The sequence below is a fragment of the Myotis brandtii genome, unplaced genomic scaffold, assembly GCF_000412655.1.
Source record: "Myotis brandtii unplaced genomic scaffold, ASM41265v1 scaffold105, whole genome shotgun sequence".
NCBI lineage: Eukaryota > Metazoa > Chordata > Mammalia > Chiroptera > Vespertilionidae > Myotis > Myotis brandtii.
Window position 1 is genome coordinate 1,981,804 of NW_005353538.1, and position 10,694 is coordinate 1,992,497.

A 10,694-nucleotide genomic window follows, 5' to 3' on the forward strand; every position below is an offset into this window, starting at 1 on the left:
GGAGACTAAATGGGCCACTGAGTTCCGAAGCTCTGAGCCAACGGTTTTAAAGAGCCTGGCCGGGGGCTACTCACCACCCGTCTGGACCCCCGGGGGCTGAGCTCAAGATCAGCCCCATTTTCCATGTCCCACTGTCTCCCAGCTGAGAGAGGGACCCCAGGGCGCCTTCCAGGCCTCTCCTCCCTGCTTCCTGCTGGTTGAGGCCGTGGGTGGGTCGTGGGCCGCCTGCAGGTAGAGCGGGCAGACCCAGCACCGGGGCCTCTGCCTTCCTGGTGCCCCTGCCGTGCCCGGTGCCCGCCCACCACCTGCTTCCCCTCCCACTGCTCGGGCCTCCCCAGTCTTCCAGGGCTTCCTCTGGGCCCTGCCTGCCCCAGGCCCCTCTCCTGGGGCTGGCTCTCTGTTCCTGCCTCCGCGATGGGGCGACAGGACCAGGCCGTGGGGTCCTGCTCAGGTGCAGTCAGAGACTCTGAGAGCCCGAAAAGGTCACCCCTGAGTTCAGGGCGTCAGGCATGCTCCGCAGGAGCCTTGTGAGAATCGGATGAAACAATGGGGGACGCTCACAGCAAATTGTAGGCCCCACAGAAATGAAGGGACACTGTGGGCCCCTTGGGCACCGTTGTCCAGACTCGGCTTCTCCTGGTTAGAACCCGAGCCCTGGCACGCGCCTGAGACGGGAATGTGGCATTCCTAACATTCCTAACTACTTTGGGCCTCAGTTTCAAAACCTGTACAATGGGCTTCTCCCCCACAAAGAGCCACCAGGAAGTGGAAATGGGACCAAGAGAAGCACCCGATGGGCTGCTGTCTCCATCCGGCCACACGTGCTCAGCCCGGCTGCTCACGCCGACCCGCGTCCCCTGTGGCGGAGGCAGGACTTGCTCCACACAGGCATGAGCCTCTCTCAAGGGGAACTTACCTGCCAAGGTAACCAGTTAGGGAGGGAAGTCATATTTAAATACACGGTTTTCATTTCTAGCATCTTTAACAAACAGATAGACAGACAGACCCCTGCCACCCAGCTGATAGCCACCAAGTCCTGACTTCACCACCACCGGCCACCGCGATGCTCTGCGCAGGGACTGGCTCGCCGCACACGAGGAGGCCACGGCGTGGGGGCTGAGCCACCGCCAGAGTCCCAGCCGCCTCCCGGGGGCTTGGGGCTGATAGTGCCACTCCGTGCACCCGCCTGGCCCAGCCTGGCAGGTCACCAGGCCCAACTCTGGTTCCACCAGCAAGTTCACAAGACCAGCATCTCTATGGGAACCCCAGCCCCCCTCTAGGCTCCTCGAGGTGTTCCCGGCCCCTCAAAGGCCCAGCCCAGTCCTCCAGCCATGGCACCAATGCAGGTGAGCCCGGCATGGGCTCCGGCTGCTGACGGGAGAAGGCAGGGGCCTCGGCCGCACACAGGCGTGGGCTTGACTCCTGACTGCAATTCTGAGCATCCACGCTGAGTTGGGTTTGCTCGACTGTAAAAAGGTACTTCCATCCTCAGGGCTGGAGGAGGACCCCCGAGGCCGAGACATGGAAGCGAGTTGAGCTCTCACACCACCGGGCTCCTAGCATTGTCCTGTTTGAGGGAGGGGAACTCCCTCCCTGAAGCCGGGGAAGGCTCAGGGTGAGAACGGGGACCAAGGCCTGGCAGGCAGACGGCCACATGCCAGGTCCCAGGCAGACGCCAAGGTTCGGCCAGCACGAGTGCGAAGGGTTTTAGTCTGGCCTTTGTCCGGCGCCCTCACGTCTCCCTAAGCTGAGCTGGCACTGCCCAGCAGCCCTCTGGTCATGCCCCGTGGCCGTCACCGCTCAGCTCGCTGGCGCTGGGGGTGCCGGTGCAAAGGGGGAGAGGAATGGCCCTCCCGCCCAGCTGCCGTGTGCCAGGCGGGCAGGGCTCTCCCGCTGACCTCAATGGACCCTCGGAAGCACCTGTCCTACTCCCCAGATCGAGAACAAGAACAAGGAATGTTAAGTGGCTGTCCCAAGGTCACACAGGTCATGCTGGTAGCCCAGGATCGGCCTGCCCGCCTGGCTCCCCTGTGGTCAGCGGCTGCCCGCCACCTTCCACACGGCCTTGCCCGCTCTCCTTGCCCCCCCAGTCCCGTTCCCTGGGGGCCTCCAGGGGCTGATGTGTTTTCATCCTCTGGAACCTACACAGCCCGGGGAGGGGGCCGAGCTCTGGTCCACTGGGCTCAGTGTGGCAAGCAGCCGCCCTTCAGGTTCCTGAACACACGTGAGGGTGTCCCTGCCGCTGCTGGGCATCAGGCCGCGTGCGTTCACCGGCGTGTGGGATCAGGACGGCGGCTCCTCCTTGAATTCGTCCCACAGGCTCCATAAACATGAGGCAGTGACCACATCAGCGACCTCTGACTCTTAGAGAATAAATAAAATGAAATGCAACCCGCCTGCCTGGGAGGGATGAAGCTGCTGCCTGGGGCTGGGTGTTTGCATGAGAAGGGCTTCTATTAGCTGGTGGGCTGAGTGAGCGCGTGCAGGGCTGTCCAGCTCCGTGGGCGGGGAGGGAGGGGACAGGTGCGGGGCCCAGACCCTGTGCCCTCCGCTCACCTGCAGGCTGAGCCCCCGCATTCCTGTGGCTCCTGGAGACCATCTCAGCAGCCGGTCAGTGCTCCGCAGAAATGACCGTGAGGGCAGGTGTGGCCCCTGGGTCGGTCAGCTCCCAGCTTCCCCTGCGCTCTGGGGGCTTCTAGAGGGGACCTGAGAGGCAGGGATGGTGAGGGGGGTGGAGAGGTCTCCACAGGGGCAGAGGGAGGTGAGAAGGGGCCTAAACTGGTGAAGGGCCTGGTGTCTTGCAGACCAGGGCTTGAGGCCAGCAGAGGCTGCGCACGCCTTCCCCACAGCCCGACCGCCGGGCTCCCTCCTCCAGATATAGCCATCGGGGGGCGCAGGTGCAGCGGGTCTCCGGGGGCAGTGGCCGGTGCTCTTCCATCGCCTGCTGGGACCGCGCTGCACCATCTCACGCGGCCCCCCTCAGAGGCAGCCGCCCAGTGGGCAGGGCAGGGCCCCCAGAACCGGCCTTCCTGGGCTCACACGGGGCTCCGCCAGCTTAATCATGTTGCTTAGTTGCTCTGCTCTGCAAAATGGGGATGAGAATCCCTACCTCAGGGCTGTTCTGGCGACGAGACGAGGAAATACACAGAAAGCAGTTAGAGCACCCCCCCTCGGTGACTATGGGTAAATGAGTGCGCCCGCAGCTGATGAGGTTACGGATCATGTCCGAGGGGGGAGGCTCAGCCCCGTCCGCACCTTCTCCTCCCCCTGCACCTGCCTTCCCGTGTCCCTCTGTGCCGTTGCCTGCATGCTACCCCTGCGTGTGGGGGGGGGGGGCGTGTGTGTGGGCGTGCTGTGTTAATTCTGGGGTTACTGAGAGTGGGGGGTGTAAGGCAAGTCAGGGCTTTTCTTAAGCTGTGCTGTTCACACGTTCTGATGACAGCTCATGGTAAGACCAGTGTCACAGACCAACACACACACAGAAGGGGCCGGTGGGGGGAGAGGAGTGGAGGGGACAGGAGGGCTGGTTACCACCTCCACGTGGACCACAGCTCTTGGCCGCCTTCGGGAAGAGGAGCCGGCCCAGCTGCCTCTCCTGTGAGGGGCCTTAGACACGTGGAGCCAAAGCAGGTGCCCCCACGCCCCAGGCAGATGGCACTGCCCTCTGCCCACCTCTGCAGGGCCTGGGACAGGGAGAGACTGAAGGGAGCTGGGACTCTGGGCTCATTCCGTCCCTGGACCCTCCTGTCTTCCCACATATTCCCCCTGCCCCGGCCCTGCCCTGGCCCTTCCCCCGCTGCCCCATGGGGTGGCCCTGCTCCCCTGCCCCAGCCCTGTTCTTCCAGCCTCTTGCTTCAGAGCGGTTCCCTGGAGCTCAGAGGGCTTGCAACTGGGTGGCTGGCAGGGATGCAACCTGAGGGACACCTTTGCTCCATTTCAGAACGCTTCCCCGGCAAGGACTCCAGCCCGGGCATCACCTTCCAGGTCCTCCTCCGGCATGTCACCGTCCGGCAGGTCACCGTCCGGCAGGTCACCGTCCAGCAAGTCACCGTCCGGCAGGTCACCATCCGGCAGGTCACCATCCGGCAGGCAACCATCCAGCAGGTCACCGTCCGGCATGTCACCATCCGGCAGGTCACCATCTGGCAGGCAACCGTCCAGCAGGTCACCGTCTGCCAAGCCGGCCTCCACAGCATCCCCTCCGAGGAGAGTGCACCTGGTCAGAGCAACACCCGTGGGGGCCACACCCATCCGGGCCTCTTCTGCCACATCAGCACCAGCTACCAGGGCCGCCGGGGAGACCCCAGGTGAGGGGCCGGCTGCAGGAGGAGAAGGGGGGCCGTCCGTGGGGGGAGGAAGGCTTGGCCTTGGCTCACCGCTCCTCCTCTGCGCCCGGGATGGCCATGCGTGGGAGGAAGGGAACAGTCAGGGGGCAGCAGGGGACTGGGCAGGGAGGGGCCAGAAGGAGTCATTCATGCAAACCCGACAGCGAGCAAGTGGGGAGGGGCTGGAAAGCAGATCCGCAGGGGGAGTCACTGTGGAGGCTGCACAGGGGGGTTAGGTGCCCATCTCAAGGGCACGGGCTCCAGCCAGACCCCACAGGGCAGGCCCCTCCCACCCTCACCTCCCACTACCGCCTGCCCCTAGGTGCCTGCTCCCCCAAGTTCTCCTGGCAGGAGGGCCAGAAGCGGCTGCCGCTCATCGGGTGCGTCCTCCTGCTCATCGTGCTGGTGGCTGCCCTCATCCTGCTCTGTGAGTGGACAGGCGGGGGAGCATGCGCATGGGGGGGGGGGCTGTGGGGGGGGGCACCATGGGGGGCATGTGGCCATGGTGGGGGTGCTGGGGCACAGCGGGAACACGGGGCCACCACTGCAAACGGCCTCCGACACGGTGCCCCCAGGCCCCTCCGAAGTCCGGGTTATGAGTGTGGGGAGTCAGAGAAGCCTGGGCTTCCGGCCCGGTCCTTCCCCCTGAGCCGCTCCCTGGGCAGGTTGGTGCACCACTCAGAGCTCAGGTTTTGCATCTTCAAATGAGATGGAATTCATTTGTTCACTCATTCATTCATTCACTCATTCATTCAACTTACTATGTGGCCAGGAAAGTCTCGTAAAGACTTCACGGGCTATGAGGAATCAGTGAGATATGGCACAAGGCCTGGCACAACATCCCACTGGGAAAAGCTGGTTATTACAAAACAAACACAAGCGCTCCGATTAGGAGAAGTCTCGGGGCGTTTCCCGTCACTGAGATAAGTTGTTCTGGGTTGAGGAGTTCCCCTCTTTGGAAACGATACTCAGGACGTGTCCCGGGCCCTCTGCCAGGGGGTCCGCTACGAACCCAGCACAGTGGGCCTGGGGGGGGGCACCCTTCTCTCTGTGAGCAGCCCTTCCCTCTCCCCACGCACCCTGCCACCTGCCTCATGTGCCTAGAGAGCCCCCGTGTGTCACATGGGTGTGCCTGGCCAGGGTGAGAGAGCTGGAATGCAGGGAGGGCTTGGGGTGCTGTTCAGGGCCAGCTGTGGGGGGAGGGGGGCAGGGCCGTTGGAGCGAGGGCCATGATGGGGGGCCATGTGCTGGTTAGAACACGGCTTCGGTGCCATGCAGACCTGCCGAAGCACGGGCTCTGCGCCTGCCCAGCTGGTGACCCGGCAGGGTAGTAATTTCCTGAGCCTCACTCCCCACCGGCCCAACGAGGTGGAGGCGTGGCTGTCACGGTGCCTGTAAGCCCGCCACGTGGGTCCACATGAACCTCGTCCAGGGCTCGGGGCTTGCTGCCCGCTCTCCCTCTTGTTCCCGCAACAGGCACCTCCAGGGGACCCCTCCCCCATCCACGGAGAGCCCGAGGAAGAGCCTCCTGGCATAGCTCCCGCGTGCTCCCGGGTGCTCCCGCATGCCCGAGTCCTCTGGCCCGTAGTCCTGCCAGCACCAGGGAGGGGGGCACGACTAGAGCCCAGGCCTGACTCCCACCCAGAGCTTTCCCCACACGTCCAGGGGACCATGGCCCATCCAGGGCACAGGCCGTGGGAGGGGAGTGGAGCATGGAGGAGAGGCACATCCTGCAGATCAGGAGGGAATGGCGTCTGAACCTGGAAGGAGCAGTCACACAGGTGACCTTCACCCTGGGTCACACAGGTGACCTTCACCCTGGGTCACACAGGTGGTGACCTTCACCCTGGGGGTCACACAGGTGACCTTCACCCTGGGGGCCACACGGGTGACCTTCACCCCCGGGGTCACACGGGTGACCTTCACCCTGGGGTCACACAGGTGACCTTCACCCCCGGGATCACACATATAACCTTCACCTGGGGGTCACACAGGTGACCTTTACCCTGGGGGTCACGCAGGTGACCTTCATCCTGGGGTCACACTGGTGACCTTCACCCTGGGGTCACACAGGTGACCTTTACCCTGGGGTCACACAGGTGACCTTCACCCTGGGGTCACACAGATAACCTTCACCCTGGGGTCACACAGATAACCTTCACCTTGGAGTCACACAGGTGACCTTCACCTGGGGGGTCACACAGATAACCTTCACCTGGGGGTCACACAGGTGACCTTTACCCTGGGGGTCACGCAGGTGACCTTCATCCTGGGGTCACACTGGTGACCTTCACCCTGGGGTCACACAGATAACCTTCACACTGGGGTCACACAGATAACCTTCACCTTGGGGTCACACAGGTGACCTTCACACTGGGGTCACACAGGTGACCTTCACCTGGGGGGTCACACAGGCGACCTTCACCCTGGGGGTGGAGAGAATGGTGGGGGCGGGGAAGTAGGGCCAGGGCCGGGACAGGCGGGTGAGAAGTCAGAGCCGGTTTCCCTGGCCTCCCAGGGCCGGTGTGTCCAGGTGGAGGGCTGACAGCTCTGGTGTGGAGTCAGGTTAGAGACGGGGAGTCAGCTGTGAGGCGGAGATGGTTTGTGAAGCGTGTGTGTTTGGGCACCAGCATCTCCAGTTGCTCTTTGAGTGGGAAGATATTTAAAAGCACAGCGACAAGTCGTGGGGCAGGAACTGAGTGTAGGAGACAGGACATCCAGGAGCTCCTGAGGCCGAAGGCCCTCCGTGGAGCGCAGGCAGGTGCTTAGACGTGTCTCTGCCTCACCCTACAGAGCAGAGGCACAGAGGCCGAGGGGCGCGGAGGGGCTCTGGGCCTGGAGGAGTGGTGCCCTGGCCACCACTCTGGCCGGCAGCAGGCAGGGGAGCTGGCGGGGCAGTTCCCACGTCCACACCTCCCTCCCTCTCTCTCCTTCTCTCTCTCTGGGTGGCTGCTCAAGCCGGCCTGGTGCTGCCCTGCTTGCAGGAGCTTTCTGGAGCATTCTGGAACATTCCTGAGTAGCCTTTTTCTCCATACAGATGGGGGACGAGAGCCCCAGAGTTCGAGAGGGATTGCAGGTCGGTGTCTCAGAACCCCGGGCCTCGGGCTGCTCCGTGTCTCCTCGCCGTGGGGCTGGCGGTGACGGCGCTCTGTGCTTCATCTTTTCCAGTCTACTTCTGGAGGGGCCACACGAGGATCAAGTACAAGGAGGCGGTGGAGAGCTGCCCCCGGCACGCTGTGCGCTGCGACGGCGTGGCTGACTGCAAGCTGAAGAGTGACGAGCTGGGCTGCGGTGAGCAGGCTGGGTGTGCATGTGTGCACGTGAGTGTGCATGTGTGAGTGTGCATGTGTGTGTACGTGAGTGTGCATGTGTGTGCATGTGTGTGCGCATGAGTGTGCATGTGTGTGCACATGAGTGTGCATGTGTGTGCACGTGAGTGTGTATGTGTGAGCGTGCATGTGTGTGCACGAGTGCACATGTGTGTGCGTGTGAGTGTGCATGTGTGTGCATGTGTGCATGTGTGTGCGTGAGTGTGCATGTGTGAGTGTGCATGTGTGTGCATGTGTGAGTGTGCATGTGTGCATGTGTGTGCATGTGTGCGTGTGAGTGTGCATGTGTGTGCATATGTGAGTGTGCATGTGTGTGCACGAGTGCACATGTGTGTGCACGTGAGTGTGCATGTGTGTGCATGTGTGTGCATGTGTGTGTGTATGTGTGAGTGTGCACACTCCGGTGACTGCAAACTCGAATGGGGGGTGATGGACAGTGAATTGGAGGATTTGGGTTCTAGTCCCGGAGGCTTGTGTTTGAAACCTGGCCTTGAGTGCTGTGTGACGCAGGCAGATCGCTTACCTTCTCTGGGCGTTAGCCTATGTGCCCCTCCTCTTTGCCCAGCACCTGACCTCTGACACCCCCTGTGGTTTCAGGGAGGCACGTTGTTAGTGGCCGGCCTAGATGAGCGCAGAGGTGGTGCTGAGCTCCGGTTCTCAGCGGCTTTTGCAGGCTGACTGTGTGTGGCCCCGATGTGGACGACTGTGGGGGCAGGGCCCCTCCACTCTGCCTGCACGTTTACATGTGTCCTGCCCATGTCCGTGTCCATCTGTGACTGAGCCTGTCTAGTGAGGACACGGTCGGATCATAGATCACACCCCCCTTGTCACTCTCTCTTTTGGGCACGTCACTGCCTCTCGGGGTGACAGCTCCTGGCAGCGCCTGCCCTTGTCCCAGTGATGGCCCAGGTCCTGCTGGATGGAGAGCCCTCTGCCCTGCCCCTGCCCCTGCCCTGCCTCTGCCCTCACCGCGTGTCATGGGCTTCTAAGCACTGGCTGATGCCCCTCACCTCCGGGGCCAAGCTCCCGGGCATTTCCCAGGCCTCAGCGAAGGGTCCAGGACAGGTGCCTCTCAGAGCCTTACTCAGCTCATCCCCCCAGACGTGGCGCCTCCTGGGTGCTGAGGGCCCCTCTGCCCTTCTCGCCCTGCAGTGAGGTTTGACTGGGACAAGTCTCTGCTCAGAGTCTACTCAGCCTCCTCCCACCAGTGGGTCCCCGTCTGCAGCGACAGCTGGAACAGCTCCTACTCAGTGAAGGCCTGCCAGCAGCTGGGCTTTGAGAGGTAACCGTTCCCCCACACCCGGGGTCCTTCCGGCTTCAGGGATGGCTCAGCTCTTTGCAGGGGCAGCTCAGGCGCCTTGCAGAGATCTCATGTTCAAATCACTCTTGGGGACCAGGGCTGAGGGCACTAGCTCGGGGTCCCTGGGGCCGCACACGTCTGGGCCAGCTGTTTGCATGCGGCCAGCCCGTAGCTCTGCAGTAGGACCCACTTGTGTGGTTCCCTGCCCCTCATGCCCTTCCTCACAGTGAGTGGCCACTGCAGCCCCCTGAGGACACAGGCATCTGGCAGGTCTAGGCTTCTCGCTTCTGGGACCTGGAGCTCAGGCTGTGCAGCCCTTCAGTGGACTCTGAGCTGTGGCAGGGTGGCCTGGGCTTGAACTCACCAAATGGGAGTGAAGTGGGCAGGTGCGGCCAGGGAAAGGCATAGGAATCTCTGGCTGACGCCAGGAGGGGGAGGAGGGGGAGGGGGAGATGTGACCTTCTGGGGTCCAGTTTGCAGGCCACATGGTCACCTCCATGCTCCCTCTTGGTCTGTGTCTTGAAGTCAAGTAATGTTGAGGTCTGTCCATGTGAGCGAGGTTGTGGGGAGAAGAGCTTAGGACCTCACTGAGGGCTCTCTGTGGAAGAAGCTGCTAGAAAACCAGGCTGGGGGACGAGGACTTAGACCCAGCTCTGTCCCTGCCTCCGGCTCAGCGTTCCCACCTGGGAAGGGGTGTCTGGGTGATCTTGTCAGGAGACCGTGGATATTTTTTAAAAATATATGTTTTTATGGATTTCAGAGAGGAAGGGAGAGGGAGAGAGAAACATCAATGATGAGAGAGAATCATGGATCGGCTGCCTCCTGCACGCCCCCTAACTGGGGATCAAGCCCGCAACCGGGCATGTGCCCTTGACCAGAATTGAAGCCAGACCCTTTAGTCCATAGGACCCTCTATCCACTGAGCCACACCAGCCAGGGCTGATGAGAGTCTTTAGGTGCCGGGTCTGGGTCTGCAGGTCCAGGGAGGCACCGCCGCAGCCGCAGGTCCGCGGGTCACAGTGCGGGTGGAAAGGGCCAGGTCAGCGTGTCTCAGGTGAAGCGTCAGGGTCCCCCACAGAGCCTGTTCCACCCCAGGACCAGATCCCTGGTCCAGGAGGGCTGGGGCAGGGCCTGAGACTGCATTTCCAACAAGTTCCCAGGCGGGGCCGAGGCTGCAGGGCTTGGCGTGATCCCAACTGGGCTAGGGGGGCAGTCGGGGTTAGGTGGGCGGGGTCAGACCGTATGGAGCCTGACAGCCCCTGCCCCCCAGCCCCTCCCTGTCAACGGAGCAGGCCAGGACCATCAGGGGGTGGAAGAGGACCCTGTATCACGAGGGCTCACTCTCTCCCTCCCCTCTCCCCTTGCAGTGCTTACCGGACAGGCGAGGTGGCCTACAGGGGTGCCACCAGCAGCTTCTCCATCTCCAAATACAACTCCACCCTCCAGGAAAGCCTCTACAGGTGAGGCGGCAGGCCAGCTGCCTGGCTGTGAGCGGGGGTCAGGGGGTCAGGGGCTGTGACGTCAGGGAGCCCCTCTCCCTGGGCCTCTCTGAGATCCGGCCTCCGGGAGCCCATGTGAGTGTCAGGAGCATCTCAGCACCGGAACTCATTCGCCACCTGCCCCCTGACTCCTTGTGCAGAGAGCACCATGGGGTCAGGGGTGTCCCCAGAGTTTACCTGGTTGCCAGAGACACTTAGTAAGTTTGGGGGCCAGCAGTCAGCCAGCTGTTTGGAGTAAACG

The 10,694-nt window shown here is 62.7% G+C and overlaps 1 protein-coding gene across 3 annotated transcripts in view; it reads left to right on the top strand.

Annotated features, from left to right (window-relative positions):
- TMPRSS13 (transmembrane protease, serine 13) overlaps positions 1-10,694 on the top strand; it is a 30,705-nt gene that overhangs the window by 11,169 nt on the left and 8,842 nt on the right. For 2 of the 3 annotated variants that reach the window (XM_014539212.1, XM_014539215.1), the window contains exons 2-7: positions 3,941-4,307; positions 4,648-4,752; positions 7,363-7,401; positions 7,494-7,616; positions 8,807-8,936; positions 10,322-10,414. In XM_014539212.1, coding sequence (XP_014394698.1) covers positions 3,941-4,307; positions 4,648-4,752; positions 7,363-7,401; positions 7,494-7,616; positions 8,807-8,936; positions 10,322-10,414 — 857 coding nt within the window. The remainder of the gene's footprint in view (positions 1-3,940; positions 4,308-4,647; positions 4,753-7,362; positions 7,402-7,493; positions 7,617-8,806; positions 8,937-10,321; positions 10,415-10,694) is intronic. The other variant, XM_014539218.1, reaches the window with a different exon arrangement.